Source organism: Nicotiana attenuata, unplaced genomic scaffold (assembly GCF_001879085.1).
Source record: "Nicotiana attenuata strain UT unplaced genomic scaffold, NIATTr2, whole genome shotgun sequence".
Classification (NCBI taxonomy): domain Eukaryota; kingdom Viridiplantae; phylum Streptophyta; class Magnoliopsida; order Solanales; family Solanaceae; genus Nicotiana; species Nicotiana attenuata.
In genome coordinates, this window is record NW_017670988.1 from 146293 (window position 1) to 164713 (window position 18421).

Consider the following 18421-nt stretch of genomic DNA (forward strand, 5'->3'; position numbering starts at 1 on the left):
GATATAAGTTTCAACTAGGGGATTGAGAGGAATTAAACCTTCTTCCCTCCACCTAACACTGAGCATCCAATTACACTTAAAACCGGCATTAATTGGCCAAATCAAGGTTCATCTCATATAGTCATTTTAAACTCATACAAGAATATTGAGTAAATGATTGATGCATCAGACTTAACTCTATCTTCTTTAGCCCAACAAGAACGTCACAACTCACAACTGGTGGAGACTCGGTAGCAATGGGAGTTGGAATAGAAGAAAGTCAACAACTTCCCTTTTCACAAAGATAAACTGACACCAGAGCCACATTATATTGCCACATTTATCGAATGAATATTCCAAAAATACCTGTCTCTAATAATTTCACCTTTCCTTTTTGCATTCTGTTCAAAGTGAAAAACTTTTTATGTAGTACAATGCACGATACCAATTTCTTTTAGGTTACACAGATGTAGTTAATGGAAGAAAATGACACTACAATGGGTAACACAACTAAAAGAACACTTCAAGGTAAATGTCATAAAACCATTATTTCCATATTTATGAATGCACAATGTACTCTTCAAGGTAATTATGTCAAAGCATATGGGGCTTACCGCATCAATCAGAAAAAACCAGTAGATAAAAAATAACACACACATGCCGTTAACTGAAACATTCTCTCTCGGTCTACAACCAACTGTACATTCTCATGCAAACAAACCCAAACCACTAATGGAAACATGATAAAGATGCTTATGAATATCAAACAACAGCTGTTCTGAATTAGCAGTTCAAACTTTTGAAGATAGCACAAGAAACAAAGTTGCCACCACATACACCATTACTGTGAGCAAATTGTTGAACTCATCTCCTCCAACCAGGTTGAAGCGCTTTTTCTGCAAACGCAAAGAAAAGTAATCATTGAGGAGTTGATGACACTACTCAACTATGATACCTCAATCTGAAACTTGTTGGAGTCAGTTATATATATATGTCCTCTATATCCATACAGTTCTATTCAAAAGGTGGCATTATTCAAGTCAATGAAAATTAAAGAGCTCGTATACATCTGATCTAATGACTACAAGAACCAATTGAGAAGAAAACAAGAAAGATGACATCATAAACACAGCAAGAAAAGAAATACACATTACTCCATTATACACATGCAAGTGGTTTGATAGTTCTAATTGGCGAGCGAGCGAGAGAGAATTTCATGAACCCAAAGAAACAATGACGCAGCATCACCCAGTTTTAAAGAATGGATTTTAATCATCAACGATTGCCATAAGTAAATTAAGAAGAAGAAATTTTCCAGATATAGCTTACTTGATCTGACTAAGATCAAGCTTGTAAATAAAATATTGATTTACTTTTTTGATAAGCAACTTCATTTCTGATTTATTTAAACTAAAAAAAACATTTCAATTAACATATAAGCAATAATGAAGGTACTAATCTGAGGCAGCTTTGCGTCATCAAATGGAAATTTCAAAACTTAAACCATACAACTCAACAAGAAAGTATATTTTCCTATAAAAGACAAACTTGGGAAAGAGAAGTCTGTATTCTTAGTTTCTTACCATCTCTAGAAGCTGACATTGATCTGTTGTTCTTGTTTCCACCTATTCCATTTGCTTGAACGGGCCTTTGCACCCGAGGAGACACTGAGCTGATTTTTCCATTGGTAGAGGATGGTAGAGAATGACGCCGGACAACAACATTTTCAGCTCCATCTTCACTTACCTTAGGAGAACCTTGTGCTTTAAGCTTCGCCTTTGCAGATTGAGTTGATGCCATATAGCTGGGCACACTTGGTGAATTCTGAGAGATATTCTCAGAGTTCTCTTCCTTTGACGGATGAGATCTCCTCCTCCTAGTTCTCTCTTTACTAGTTTGATCTTCTTTGGAGCTAAGCTCCTCATTAACAATTGGACTGTTCTTGCTTTTACCAACATTTTCCTCTTTGTAATTGCTGTTGCTCAACTGTAGGATCATCATGCAACGCATCATTTGGTTCCTCCCCAGCTACTTCCATAGGAGCTTCAGTCAAAGCTAACTTGTCAATTTCAGAGATTGAATCACTCATAGGAGCTTCAGTCAAAGCTAACTTGTCAATTTCAGAAATTGAATTACTCGTTTTCTCAGGAGAATTAACCACCAGTACTTCACCAACATTAGAAGCTGAGGATATTGAGGTTTTGGCCTGAGCTTGAGCTGGAATAGGAATCTGTCGTGCCTTATCAGTTTCTGAATCTGACTTTTCTGGAGGTGTTGCCACAGCTGCAGTAACTCTTCTTAGATTCCGTTTGACCCGCTCAAGTTCATTTTGAGGTTGATCTTGCACTGATTCTATCTGATGAGTCGTGGCTTTCCTTATGTTACACTTGGGTTTTTCAGGTTCGGAAGAACTTACAGTACTAGCATCACCAGTTGCTGCTGAAAGAACCTTCCTGACACTCCGTTTTGATCTTACTACTTCTGTCCCAACAGTCTGTACGCTGGCTTGTTTTTTCTGTGACTTTGTGTCAACAACTTTCTTTGGTTGTGGAAGTGGTTCCCAAAAGCGAGATAGCGACCAGCGCTCAAGCCACTGCCGAACTGAATTAGGTTCACACTCATCATACTGAAGGCTCAAGGGCATGGCGATTGGCACTGCAGCAAGAAGCTAAAACAAGAAACAACTGAACTGTCAAATTATATTCATGTCTACAGAAAGAATATTTTACTATTTACTTGTCATCAGTTACTACGTTCATTTGTTATCCTTCACATCCATTTCAGAAGAAATCTCATTAGAGCTTAGTGATGTACATCATATGGTATTAGCTTTTGTCATTTGAAGCAACTCCCCTCCTTCCTCCCTCTGCGTGAACACTTCTTCCTTCACCGTAATCCGACCATTCTTTTCAGATTATATTGGTACCTGACAACTCTTAATATACCATGAACAAGAACCTTAACAATCTCTCAACTAGCAAATAACTCTTTTCCAAGGATTAAGGCACCAAAGACTGATTTGGTACTACCCATATTTAACTTCCTCGGCAAATAGAGTATCACAACTTTCTGGTTTCAGTTGACTTGGAAGGCATCAAAGGCACTATCAAATTGACCTGAGAAGACTAGGACTATCATCACAATAAAGACAAATCCAAAATATTCCAGATCACTAAAGGGCCAAAAGAGGCATCAGTTATACTCATTCAGACAAGGCGAGTTGCAGTAAAAGATGGACATGATGCAGAGGAAGTTAGGATTATTTGGGAACTTGGGCAATATGTGCAGAGTATCAAATCTCTTTATCCAATAAAACAAAACAAACCTTTTTATAAAATCAACTTTTTTTTTTTTAGATAAGGTAATGGATTTCATATAAGGCATCAAGAAGATGCAAGTTTACAATGCAGGAAAAGATAAAAAGACAGTGTTACTCTATTACAACTTATTATAATATCAATTTATTATATATTAAAGAAACAGAAAGTTGAAGATATATCAGATACCAGGTTATTCTAACCTGCTAAGATGGATTCTTTCTGTTTTGTTTCATCTGAGGGAGAAAAGGTCAACAATACCTTGCAAACAAATGCACTAGCTGTTAGCTTTTCTGGCCTAACAGACATGCTTACAACAGTTAAGTCCACCTGCTTAGCATCCTGGTCAAACAGAGAACACACATAATGCACAAACATATTATATATCACGTGTAAAACACATGAAAACTATCCAGAAACTTATCAAGGTAAAAGAACAGGAACAGAGGCATATTAGCAGATCTGATACGTGTTCATGGTGATCGGTGGCAACAAAGTCAAACTTTCCATTTTGTGCTCCGCTAACATTATCAAAAGTGACAAAAGACCATTTGGGATGGGAACTCATACTTTCAAAGTGAAAACATTGGATGAAGAGGGCATGCTCAACATAAGAAAAGCATGATCTATGTCCAAATTTAATTGGTCCCATTTAAAGACTCATTTTATTGATTTGAATTTTTAAGAGGCAGAATACTTGGGGAAATTGGTAAAGTAGATTTAGATGACGAAAAGGGAAATTAGATGGAGCAAATTGGGATGGAAACTAAAAAAATGTTCAAAAAATTTCATACATCATTAAAGAACTTTTAAAGAAAGTAGAAAAAATACAGAACTAAAAAACATAATTGACCGTGATTGCTTCAATAAGAAATAACTCTGCTTATGTAAGATTCATATTTTTAATAATGCATTTAAAGATGGCAATTGAAGATTCTTCATCAAAAAGAAAAAGATGGCAATTGAAGATAATCCCACATCCAATTCTATGTGACACTACTCATTTGGAACAACTTAGTGATTAACACACTATTAGAAACACAGGCACTGTCAAAAATTCTTTTAAGTTTGAGAAAATATGAATAAATTTATAACTTAAAACTACCAAATTCATTTATCCAAGCTTAAACCAGCAATCTATGTTTCTGGGGTCCAACTAATGTTAAATACAACTTTTTTCTAGCCTACAGGTATAATATGTCAAACTAGCTCCTTAATCTTTGCTCATAAAGATCGAGTCAGTCTCATTCTTATAACAATGCTTTCACGAAACAGGACGAGAATAGCGGTGGGATATGAGCAAGAGAAAGGACATTTTCACAAAAGCATTTAATAAGACATTTATTCCAAGAGTTACCTTAAGTTCTCCGTAATTGTACCTCCTAAGGACCTGATGGGCGGGATCTGAAAGTCTAGCCCTTTGACCACGAGCTAATGCCTGAACACTAACAATTGCCCGCATGCAGCGTAGAGTAGCAACTGCCTGCCTCCTTACCAAGTGCCCACGAACAAGAGCTTGGAGCCGTATAATGCCTTTAAGTGCTCGAAATGCCCGGCGAGCCTGACCAATGTTACAAGTACATAAGTTATGGTCCCCTTCAACAAAAAGAACAATTCAAGGTGGGTTATTTGCTTGTAATTAGAAGAAACTAAAAGCATTGGAGCTTCTTCAGTTTTTAGTAAACCACTTATACTACCTATAGCAATACTGAACCCTGCAGGCAGGCAGGCAGGCAAGCAAGATATATAGATTTAGCTTCTAGACTTTATATTGGATTCTATTTGAAAATTGATATACATAAAGAGAAACACCTCTCTTATCCAGTATCTGAAGTAAAGTAAAGTAAAAGAAAAAAGAAACGCAAATACACCCAGTTAGTGCATCTGAAACTTGGAGCATCATGAGGATGCATTCACTCAAATCCCCAATCACTGTTTGATGAATAACACTCCTAGTCACACAGAAAATAGCAATGCAGAAGATCATAGAACATCAAAGAAACTCCTGATAAACAGAATAAAAGGCTTTATATTTTGCATACACTTTTAGAAATTTATGCATATACGGATGTACATTCACAATGTATTCGCAAGTGTAAACTCAGTCAAATATTAACCAACGGATATTGGCATTTTTAGTGAAGACACCACCGTTCATCAAACAGTGATATGATGTGCTATGAACATTACCAAGTAACCCCTAAAGGCTGCTTGTGCTTTTGTTGCAGCTTGCTCTAGCCTTTTAAACTCGGCATCATCAGCTGAAAGCGCTCCATTTGTAACTTGCGACTCTATATCTTGTATCACAGAGGATAAAGCAGCACTATCACATATGATGCCAATGCTTGTCCCCTTCTCCACTGCAGTCTCAGAACCCCTATCAACATTCTGGATTGGTGGATTAGGGGCAAGATCCCCCACAAATGCCTTTGTCACAAACCTTTTCTCACCGCTGATGTCCTACATATGGAACACAGATTGAGATGGTAAATATTTCAAAAAATATTTTTAAGCAAAATTATAGATACGAAGAAAAAGGAAACTTTGGTTAAAGCAGTGTAATAATTTAAAACTGAGGCTTGGTACGTAGGTTATTTACTACTCCCCAATCCCAATTTATGTAGCGGTGTTTGACTAGGCACGGAGTTTAAGAAAGAAGGGAAGACTTTTGAAACTTGTGGTGAAAAAACAAGACCCACGATCAATCCACAAGGCTTCACGCAACTAGAGCAACCTTTGAAGGCGCTCGGCCTTGTTCACCCTTTCAGCTAAGTATTCCGCTTTTTCCCTGAGGGGAGCCAAAATTTTGAATATGTGGGCCTTCATCGCCTTTAGAGAGTCCCTTCTTTCCAATTTATAAATATAGTACTGGCTCGCTATTCATATTATTTCTACCTGATTGGTACCAAGAACTCCATTTTCACTGAATTCTGGGTCTGGGCGCTTAGCAGCTCCTAGAAATTGGTGCGGCAATAAATCATCTAAGTACGGGTAAATCAGGAAACTTAAAGTAAATTTGTTTGTACAAAAGGAAGTATAACATTCTTTTGTGATAGACTAAACAAGAAAGTATGACACATAAATTGGGACGGAAGGAGTATTAATGTTTTAAGATAAGTTACTGATGAACGTAATATATGAGAGATTACATTTGCATCCCACTTCTTTACTCTCACAACCAAATCATATGAATTTCATTGAACTCTAGTAATGTTTTATTTTGCACCTGATTTTAATAATCTTGTTCTTCAAATTTCATCAAGCCATTGTCCCTAAATGATATAAAAACAAATCATGAAAATATCAGTGATTTCATAAGTAAAAGGGGGAAAGGGGAGGGGTTACAGTGAGTAGCTAAGATGATTACTGAATAATCCATGAAAGTCTCTAATTTCCCAAAGGTCAAATCTAACACAAGTAGCAAATTATTTCATAAAAGAGATCAAAAACGTATAACTTTAAAAGCACAGGTAGAAAGTAATTTTCATGCATCCAGGATTCATTTTAATAAGGGAAAACAACAAGAGCGGAGAAGAGAGATAATATATTGTCTTCGACAACCAGCCCAGTAGCAATATCTAAGACTAGAAAACACTGACTATTACAGCCAGAGACAGCCAAGAACATTAATGTACAATAAAAGCTTCTTGCACCTTTGACAAACTAGACTTGAATGACTTTTTCCCAAAAAGCACGGCCTTGATCCATTTTCCCGGAGACTTCCCCATTACTAAAAGCCTGAAGCTGGGAACAATGGGACTTCAACTCAATCCTGCATTAATTAAAAAGATTTAAAAAAAGAAGAAGAATGCTTTTAGAGCTTAGTCAAATATATGGTAGCGCACACATATTGCATTTTGAGTTTAAGTTATACTCATAGTATTAACGGCAATATTCATTTCAGAAGGATATGTCTTACAGTTTCACTGCTAGTCCACTCATTGATCTTGCACATATTAATCGAGATCATTAACTTATTTGGACTCTAGAGGAAAAATTTTAGCAGCTACTCTAATGACCTACATGCATTTTCTCATTGCAATAGCTCGTGATATTTTAGCACCGCCAGTCCAATCAAGTCAAACTTATCACTAAAAAAAAGGTGGGAACGAGCAGAGGAGTTAAAGCACAAAATGAAAATTTAAGGATTCTAAGTTAATCCCATCCAAATTAGAGGGAAAAGTGGAAGAAAAAATATACTCCCTCCTGTCCAAAATAAGTGATTTTAGCCTCTTTTTTTTTTTTTGTGTGTGGTCCAAAATAAGTGATTTTTCCAGATTTCAAGAATGAATTAATTATTTTTTTCCTACATTGTCCTTGGAGTAAATAGTGTTGGAATATGTATTAAGAGTATTTATGTGAGATATTAAAGGTTAATATAGTCAATTTCCTAAAAGGTGAATTTCTTAATCTGTGTAAAAATATCCAAAAAATCATTTATTTTGGACCGGAGGGAGTAGCACCCTTGGCCTAGTGTTGTGAGGTTCAAATCCCAAGGGAGACCAAAAACATTACCAGGTGGAATTGTGGAGTTGCTACAAGCTGGCCCGGGAAAAAAGGTACAGAATATTTAATAAGGGCACCAATTCAATTTCCCACAACCAACAGATTGAACGGAAAATAACAGAAAAAGATTTTTTTAAAATATTAGGAATTCACTAAGACAAGCGAAGTAACAGCAGAAAGGCACTGAAAGATGTACACTAAAACGAAAAGAAAAAAGGGAATTTAATAACAATTAAAGACAATGTAAAAGTTATTGAGAAGAATGTGGTGCAGATCTGGAGAAGTAGCTGAAAATTAGAGGTCCTTATGACAAAAGTCACAACATAGCTCAGCTGCAAAGAAAAATAGAAAGAGAGCACAGATATTATAAGTAGTTAGTACTAAATTACAAGTAGAAGGAAGAGTTAATAAAAAAGATTGATTGAGATGAAAGTTATGACAAAAAAATAAAAATGGAGCTAAGGCCCATAGACTGAAATGGACCCCTCCCACCGCTTCTTCTCTGCTACTTCTCTGTCTCTTCTCAGTGTACTCTGCGTGTGTGTGTTTTTTCAGTGTATGATACAGCTTGTGACAGTGTGGTTATACACTACAGTCGCTTTTTTCAAAGTTGGTGAGTATACCATGATAGTACGTATTATCCAAACAAAAAAGTAGTCGGCATCATATATGAATGTTATTGATAAAGGTAATGTTGGGTATTTGTGATAGTTTTTAGAACTTGTATGTATAAATCATGTTTTATGTTTTTTCAAAAAAAAAAAAGTGAAATATGTTTTGAAAACTTATGTCCAAACATATTTTCATCTTCAAACCAAACTTCATCCAAATCAGATTTTTCAAAATAAATTGAAAAATTTATGGTCAAACGCTAGCTTAATATAAAAACTGTCATTCAGATATTGTGATATTAAATAACTAGATTTACTAACTACGTAATATAACTATAACTGGAGTTTGTAACACAAAGTTTATATTTATTTTCACATAATAGTCATTCAACTTTGAGTTTGTAACACAAAAATTACTTTCTATTTTTTGTAACACAAAAGTCATCCAATTTTCGCCAATTTAACTAAAATTTAAATATCGATTTAAATTTTGTACCGAAAATATGAATTGACACTCCAAAATAGCTATTTAGTTTAATAAAATATATTAATATAATAGATTAATTTTAGGGACCTCGCCCGCGATATTTTTCTTCGTAACACTATTCTCTCTTGTGATTTATGGAATTACATTAATCCCTAGCAACAAAAATAACATTACCCAATGAAAATCCTACAAGTGAGGTCTTAAGAGGGTGATGTGTACGTAAATTTACCCCTACTTTGTGAAAGAGACTATTTTTGAAAGAAAAATTATGTTTATCCCATATTTTGATTTCTTTTGTAACAACTCGAAGCCATGGGCACTACTAAAAATTCGGTCAGAATCGTCCGCGGCCGACCGACCAATTGTTTGTGGCCGACCGTCCGGCTTCGGTCGGTCAAAAGCCTGACCGAAGTCGGTCATTTTTGAAAATACTTTTTTCAATATTTTTTTACGAAGCCGGCCAAATTCAATAGTTTTTTTTTGCGCCAAAATGCGAAGAATTATTTTTGCGTCTCGCAAGAAACAGATCAACTTCGGCTGATTTTTCCTTTAAAATAAATTAAAATTAATATTCAAACAAATCGACTGAAATTTCAATCAATCGTTTTAAAAAACGACCATTTTCAGTCATTCGTTTACAAAATCGATCAATTTCGATTGGTAATTTTATTTTTTAACAAAATCAACCGAAAGTGTTCGATTATTTTCGCGCAAAAATGTAATTAGAGAGTATAAATGAAATAAAAAAAATTTAAAAAAAAAGGCACCAATGATCTAGTGGTAAAATAATATCTTCCCATAGTACAGTCCCTAGTTCGATTCCAGATAGTGTATCGTTTAATTACATAATTTTAAAAAAAAAAGACCGCAATCAGTCGATATTTTCGGTTGTCCTTTTTCTTTTGGGTGGGTGTAGAATTAATTGACCGACCGAAGTTGGTCGGTTGGCTCTACGGACCTAACTTTTTTGGCCTTTATGAATCGGTCGCTTTTCAGTCAGGTTTGTGCCAAAAACCGACCGATATCAATCGGGTTGACGGATTTCTAGTAGTGGGGAACATATCGAGCTTGTAGATCTTGTGTTTAACGTTAAATTGTTTGAGGCTCTTCCCATGACTCTTTTACTAATTTAAAAATTTATTTATAAAATTCATTAAACAAATGAGTATAAATTAATGTGGACAAAATAATTAAATCATAATGTTTTACATTAATGGTAATGAGTTAACAAAATTATTACAAAATATCGAAATAAGAAAAGTAAATATAATATTTGTAAACCACAACTGAGATTAGCGAAACTTGGAGAGGTTTGTCAAATTATCCCAAATGTAACTATCGTGAATTAAAAAAAAAAGAAATAAAAGTTAATAAAAAAAAAAGAAAAAAATAGGTATATTTACTGTTTAGTTAACTTGGCCAAAATTAAATGACTTTTATGTGACAAAAAATAAAAAAGTAACTTTTGTGTTACAAACTCAAAATTGAATGACTATCGTGAAATATACCACATAACTGGACAAGTTTTTAATTTTAAAAAAATTAAAATTTAAAATTGTTTAGAAATTTTACTGATTTGTTCCATATTATGCATCTCTACAAACTTGTTTGTCTTTGAATTTTGGACCCCTACACAATACGAGAGTCAAACATAGAATCAAAGCCTCCATGCAGCAAAACTCATGGATGCCCAGTCAAGTAGCCATCGACAAACATTTGCTGATTAAAAAATGTGGTCCCTTTTTGGTACACCAAACAAAGGGGCTCTTTCCTATCATCCCTCATCAGAGCTATAAGGTCGCAGGGCCCTCCTTAAAGCCAATGTTATCCTCCTTGCAATCAAAGACGTCTCAATAAAAGTCGTGGCTTAAAGCCAAATTTTAATAAGGGGTCTTAATTTTCTTTTTTGCCTATTGGTTTCTTTTTTTCTTTCTTTCTTTTTGTCTATAGAGGAATTATCTTATAAAATATAGTATTACTATTCACATTGGTAAGGAAAAAGTTAATAAGATGTTAGCCACGTATTTACAATTTATTACCTTGGATCTTATTATAATAAACGTTATTTATCAATATGAAGATCTGAGTATCTTAATTCAAAGTTCTAAAATATCTTTATTATTAAAAAATAAATAGTCTTTCTTTCCTTTTTTATAAGTACTAGTTTTAGTGTACGTGCGTTGCACGTGTGCATCACGTTAAATATAAAACGTATACAAATTATTAAAAGATAGCAATGGAGGTAAAACTAAACGCAATATATGTTTAAATGATGAAAATAAATATTAGTGCATTGATATAATATATAGTTAAATTCAACATTTTCTAAATGAATTTTAGTGTAACTAGTATCTATAAACGTGCGTTGCACGTTAATAATAGCACATGATGGTTTAAACATTTATTCATATGAAGGAACAACAAAATTTAATTAATGAGAGAAATTTTATGTATATACAACAATCATCTAAATGCCGAAAAATATTATACATTAGCATAATACATAAATTCAAAATGAATGGATATCATCAGAACTTATACAAATGATCAATTTGGTCGTGTTAGTTAGATAATTATGTATTATAATTTAATAATATTTAATATTATGGTATCTTACCGAACACTTGTTTGTAGGCGATGTTTCTTTTGTGTATGTTTTTCCTTTTAATGCTTTGGTTGCTCCACCATAACCAGAACTCTTGTTGTCGATATTGATATCCCTCTTGAAAGAGCAACATATAGTTGTTCGTGCAAGAACCTATATTGCGGTAAATATAGTCCAATATTTAGGATGTTTGTCCTTGTGCTTTATTTATTATAATTGCAATACATAAACATATTGAAAATTATTTTCACACAAATTTAAAAGAATATTCTTTAATTTCGAAAGAAGAAAGTTGAATTCGGGGATAAACACGTACTTAGAAGCACATTGACCAGTATAATAATTTCTGCATGTATGAATTTTTATATACCACTGTGTGCTATTACATAAGCTATTCGGCATATCTAAGTTTTTCAGTAGTATAAGGGGCATATTTTTCTTCAAAATCAACTTATTTGCAGGGGAAAATCAATTTTTAACTTAGTCTATTATATATACGGTGATACTAACATCTGTAAGAAATGAACTTAACAACAAACCTGTATGATAGAAGGCCATTTGGTGTTAAAGTTTTAAGTATTCTTCGAGGTAGTAATTATCGGTATCATATTCTGCTGAGTCAAAAATTACAAAAAAAAATATTTTTACCATAAAACTTAGTAATCAACCTTTTATTTAGTTAATCAACATATTCATTTCTGCTAGCAAAGATAGTTCTTTAATTTCTATTATGTGATTTGCACAAATTGCATTTTAATCTAATAATGAAAATATTCCCTTATTAAATTCACTACTATTACCATTGAGATTGATAACTAAGTGTTCTGGAAGAACCCATCTTTTATTATATGCTCTACTTCGTTTCGGAGACGAAGCAAAAAGTCACTGAATTCTGGATCTGTTCTTACTTTTATTTTTTTGTCAATTGAATCATTTTCGTTTGAAGCCATAAACATAATTTTGGCAAGCTAGCTTTTACAATCGCTGCTTTCGTCAATTTTGGAACTATTAGTAGTACTGACAGAAATCACCTCCTAAACCATTACCTTTTCACCAAATGTTCATTGATATCCAATATATCTCTAAAACTCCTTATTTCGGTCATTCGATGGTTAGCCATAAGCGTTTCATTCCATATTACAAATTTTACTTTCCTTATAAATTTAGTACCATTGCTCTGTTTTGATATATTTGTGATGGTTATTTAAGTTGTTTGAAAAGATATATCAAATCTAAAGTGAGTTGTATGACCTCAACTCTAAAGGTATATCAAATCTAAAGTGAGATGTATACCTCTTGATCTAACATTTGCAAGTAATGCATGACATGTCAATATTGTTTCGATTCCGTCAGAGGAATCTACAAATGATAATCCCGTTATACCATAGTCGTCTCTCTATAATATGATCTTGAAGCTCTATTCCTGTTTAGAATTTAACTTTGATTGTGCCTTCCTCAGACACTTTGTATGGCCTTTTTGATTCTTAATACTATACTAACCCTTTTTACTTTGTGTTCTAATTTTTTTAATCTCTAACGCTCTATTTATGGAATAAATTTATGTACCCTAAGATTTTGTTTTAACTTGAAAAATAATTTTACTCATAAGATGAATTTAAAAAATAATTGAATTGGATTCTCTTGCGAAATAATTAATTGAAAGATTTAATTATTTGGTGTTAGCAAAAAATAATTTATTTTATGTTGATTCAGATTCTTAATATTAGTTCATTGCTTGTTTTGAATATTTAATCGTAATATAATTTTATCCACCAATTTTTTATTTTTAAAGAGTAAAAAGACCGATTTGACATTCTACTTTTAGATCTTTATGCTTACAGAATCATTAGTGGTGTTGACTCTTACCAACCTTTCTTCTTTCTCTTTCTCACATATCTATATTCTTAAATATTTTCTTACTTGTTCTTTAATAAAGATTTTAAAATATTTTGCACAGACAAAAAAAAAATTTAAAAAATATTATTTGAGTAGAAAGCAGTTCAAAAAATATAAAAATATATTATCGTGGGGATATATTTTTTTCTCAATTTCAAGGGTTTATGTAATTCATTTAATATTACTTTTATTTTATTTTGGTTTGGACGTTATGGAGTGGTAATGTATTACTAATACAGAGGATCTTATGAATTTAATTTTATTAAACCTTCCTACGTACTTTTAATAAGAATTTAATAGACAAAATTTATTAATATCAAAATCTTAAATATTAAATAAATTAACATAGAAGGTATTTAGTCCAAAAAATAGATTATGGTTAGTCCTTTCCATATGAGTTCTCTGTTTAATATTATAGGACTATTCTGGTCAATCAATATTGTATTCGTGCTTTTATAATTATATATAGGCTCTCCTTTTTCTAAACGGATTTGGACAATATTATACATTCTCAAATTAAATTAGTAATAGGACAATACAATATTTTCAAATTAAATTAGTAATAGGAATTTTTAAGAAGTATATCTTAAAAGTAATAGGATTACACGGCTAAAAATATTTCTCTATCCCGAAAATAATTATACTAATAGGAATGTAACGTGCTCCTAAAGATATTAAGTTTATATGCTAATATATGATATTATATGTCTATGCCCGAAAGTAATTGTATCCTTTCTGCATTTGGGTATCTTGAAGAGTTTGTGGGAATAGTATTTTATAAGATATAGAAAAAATAAAAAACAATGCTATGAACTCCCATTCGAGTCGAGACATTAGCGAACGATGTCCTGTGCAAACGATAATTCCTCAACCAAGCTTTATTTTAGACTTGAAATCCCAGTTAATTTAAAATTCTTAGATTTTAACTTTTGATATTTTATCCAATGTAGAATTATTTGTCGAAAGATATCTTAAGGATATTTAGTCTATCAGTATTGTATTCATAAATATTGCATTGGAACCTTGTTATGTAGGATTCTCAATGGAACTTTGTCATGTAGGATTCTCAAGGTGTAGTATTATTTCCTAAAACAATAGGATTACAAGGCTAATGTCTAGGATTTTGGTTATGTCCTTTTATTGTGAGTTATTAAACTATAACAATTTAACTGATTGAGTTTTAATTAATAATTATATATTTAATTAAAAAATTAATTTAAATAAAGGGATCTGGACCAAAGCTACTAAGTTCGGTCATATCACAAATTTGATAGGAAACATAAAAATATGAAACCGACAATACTCTCCAACCTGCACCATATCTGAGAATGAGGAAACCATGTCATATTGTCATTAGCCTAGCTAGTATCAGATTTTGTTCATCTCGAAAGTCTGCCCAATAAAATTGTTGATGCATTGGAGAACCTTTGAGTAACAAAAATATTTGATGCCCGTACTATCCATATCAACTAATTCCAAATTGCAGTATTGTCTATTTTCTGAATTATAGTGGAAATAGATTATAGTCGTCGTTAAAAAGTAAAGCAAAAACTCCACATGTAAAATTAAATTTTTCACTTTATACAATTTAAACCATTACACATCTAGACGAAACAAAAACATAAAAAACAGAACATATTATCTGAGAAACCATCTTTAAACAATAGCAACATGAAGCGAAAGAAATATAAATACAAAAAATGGTAGATTGGATTTTTTTTTTTTCTAGAAACAACTTTATACAAAGCTCAACAACAAAAATATTTGAACACCCTTTAGACTGACAAAAGAAAAGACAAATACTATGTCCCGCGCAATTATTGATTCACTTTTGTAGTCTTTTGAATTAATTTTATGATAGGAAAAATATTTCTTAGAAGTTATTAGAAAGGCATAATCAAATTGCTAATTAACTTATATGGGAGAAAAGATTTGCTAATTAGGTTACGTGTTCTTTGTTCATCTACAAGAATTTAAAAAAATGGATAAAGATAAGATAGTCTCATAATACTAATTACATCAAACAAATAACTTTTGTTATTGAAGAAAACGGATGGAGCATGAAAGAGTTTCTATTTTAAATAAACTTGACTTAGAGCACGTTAACGGCTTATACAAACTAATATACATACATAAAAGAATGCAATTGGACAACCGGCAACGTAACCAAAGACTTCTCATATGTATTTCATTAAGTTGCGTCCTTTTTTGTTGAAAGACGTTTTTTTATTTATAATAAAATAAGGGTAGCATGAAATAATTATGGGATAGTTTATTCTTCATTGAGATAGATGCACGGAATAAATTTTTAGATAAAGAATTCATATGATGAATAAAATTAAATTACCTCTATAAAGTTAATTTTAGCACTGCCAGCATAAAGCCTTGTTAAAGAATTGAGGCAACGAATCGGTTCAAATTAAAGAATTCTTTTGGTCTCTGGAATTGGTAAGCTTTGGAACTTCAAAGCATAGTGGGGACATATTATGAATAGTTTAAACATGATTAGAATTAGGACTCCATGCGAATCTAGATCAGGACAAATTATAATATTACAATCTTGTCCAAAATTATTCAATATTTTAAGGCTATTTTGGTAAACCAACATTATATTCATACTTTTATAATAATATAGATTAGTTCTATAGTATTTATCGTTATAAATATTTTATTATATAAGATACAGATATTCTACGTTGTTTAATCTAATCTAGCATCTCTTAAACTCTAGGTTCATAATGTCACTATACAAAAACGAAAAAATTGTTCTTCATTCAAAGTTAATCAAAATTATAGATAAGCCAAATGAACCTCTTCTTGTGTAAAAAAGTTGTCTGGATTGGTTTAAGTCTAAATTCCCTTCTTTGCACGTTCAACAAATACCAAATAAAAGTTAATATTATCCTAAACTCAGTCCGAATGCACTCTGCTTTGAGGTTAATTTTTCAAACTTAACGGGGGAAACATTTATAGTTATTTCAAGAGTTCCATATACATTAGTTTATCTTAAGTTAAAAAATTAATTGTAGTTACTAATTCACATAGTATGGGTGTGACTTTTTTATTTCTAAATTAACACCATATTAGTTTAGACTTCTAGAATTTTAAAGTTAAGATTAAATCAAAACTCTTAAAATTTAACAGGAAAAAAGCGAACATGCATTACTGATGGATGTCCCATATTTTTAAGTAACCAATTATTGGTAATTTGGAGAAAAACAATACTATTATATACCTTAGAGGCTAAGAATTAAAAAAGGTTTAATGGCCATGCACTAAACTCCAAAAGGATATTTATAAAAATTGGTCACATAAGGAAAAAATTTAATAAGGTAAATTTTGATTGAATTCGAAGTCCTAAATATTAGGATCTTCTTAAGTAAAATTTTAGTTGAATTTGAAGTCTTAAGTATTAGAAAAATAATTAAATGACTATTTGTCTAGTGTAAAATTAACTTTTAAAGGGTAAAAAAAGCGAACGATATTTCGATAGCGATTTCGTGCTTTTAATATAGTATAGATATATTTATTTTAGATGTATGCACATCAATATGGTTTGACTAATTGTTAAAAGGTAATTCAAGAGAATAACGACTGATTGAATTATAGATACTTTATCTATATCTATACTATACTAAAAGCACGAAGGCCTTTAGCGAAATATCGTTCGCATTTTTTACCCCTTTAAAATAAAGTTCACATTGGACAAAATAGTCATTTGATTATTTTTCTATATTTAGGAATAGTCATTTAATTAATTTCCTACTATTTAGGAACAATCATTTAATTATTAATCTAATACTTAAAACTTTTATTTTTCAGTTTCTTTTAGATCTAAAATTTCAAACACTTTCAACTAAAACTCGAAAAGTTTTTGTTATTCAACTTAAACTAAAAGTTTCATCTTTCTACTAACTTAGGAAAATATTATTATTCACTTTCAAAGGAAAATATCATAGGAAATCTTTTAGTTATAAATTTTTTGACAGATTAATTCTACAAAAAATGTTAGGTAAAAACGTGCAATTTGATTTTCTTTTTGGTTTAGGAGTCTTTATTTTTCTAATAAATCATTAAATTATCCATAATTTTATTTTGTATAAATCCTTTCATGTTTCAAATTATGTACCAAAAATTTCTATAAAAGAGTTACAATTCTAGTTTTCATCGTGAAAACTTTGGCCTTGTTTCGAGCAGCAACTATAAATTAAGAACTTTCAGGTTCTTCTTTGAGCAATTTTTTTTTTTATAATAGTTGAATTTTACATTCACGCGTTTATATTAGTAGTTAAATTTTGCATTCACATATTTATATTAATAATTAAACTTTGCATTCACGTATTCAACAAGTACATTTTTATTTTGGTATTCTTAATTGTGAACCTTGAATGAACATGAGCTTGTTTGGCCAAAATCTCAATTTGTTTTAGTTGTTTTATAATTTTTAGAATAACTCTTATGTATTAAAGAAATAGAATATTTCACATTTTGCTTGCGAGAAAGAAAAAAGATCTTTTGTTAGTTAGATGATCCTTTATACGTTTTCTAGAATGAACTTAAGAATATATATTTCTCAAAAGATTTCAAAAAAAAAAAAACTCCAAAATCTTCGAGAGTTTATGTGCTCTTGATGAAATAAAAAGAAATACGACAACTTGTGAAATTAAAGTAATGAATAAATCTTAAGTTAAAAAATATTGACTAAGATGATTGAGGACTTTCTATTATCACCGTTTCTTCATTTATTGAGTTGCTAAATATAATCAATAATTATCATTTTCAGTAACTTACACTTTTTTCTTAAACTTATTTTGTAACTCAAACGTAATTAGTTAACATAGTATATATGTGATTTTAAATATATATACTTATTGAGACGGGATACACGCGCAACGCGCGTATCGTATAACTAGTACAATTTAAATAAAGAAGCATTTAGAGTCTTAACTATTAGAAAAATAGTTAAAGACTATTCTTAAATATGAGAAAAATAATTGCAATGACTATTTTTTCTAGTATG

At 31.5% G+C, this 18421-nt stretch overlaps 1 protein-coding gene across 2 annotated transcripts; it reads right to left on the reverse strand.

Moving 5' to 3' along the window:
* Positions 1-514: 514 nt before the first annotated feature.
* On the reverse strand, positions 515-8347 carry LOC109245033 (protein IQ-DOMAIN 31-like). Of its 2 annotated transcripts, none has more exons than XM_019412207.1 (7): positions 7812-8347; positions 6950-7068; positions 5487-5756; positions 4654-4857; positions 3558-3638; positions 1563-2647; positions 515-875 (listed from the first exon to the last, which is right to left on the reverse strand). In XM_019412207.1, the coding sequence occupies exons 2-6, from the start codon at positions 7022-7024 to the stop codon at positions 1928-1930; spliced, it is 1350 nt and encodes a 449-aa protein (XP_019267752.1). In that variant the 5' UTR covers positions 7025-7068; positions 7812-8347; the 3' UTR covers positions 515-875; positions 1563-1927. The 2 variants fall into 2 exon arrangements, with proteins under 2 accessions (XP_019267752.1, XP_019267751.1); XM_019412206.1 differs by lacking the exon at positions 7812-8347 and adding an exon at positions 7216-7538.
* Between the last annotated feature and the right edge of the window lie 10074 nt (positions 8348-18421).

Excerpts from the sequence above, each read along its gene's own strand:
- LOC109245033 (XM_019412207.1), bottom strand. The coding sequence starts at position 7,024 with ATGGGGAAGTCTCCGGGAAAATGGATCAAGGCCGTGCTTTTTGGGAAA. Across the intron at positions 5,757-6,949 it reads TCAAGTCTAGTTTGTCAAAG|GACATCAGCGGTGAGAAAAG; the intron begins GTGCAAGAAGCT and ends TTCCATATGTAG. Across the intron at positions 3,639-4,653 it reads ACAATTACGGAGAACTTAAG|GATGCTAAGCAGGTGGACTT; the intron begins GTAACTCTTGGA and ends CTGTTTGACCAG.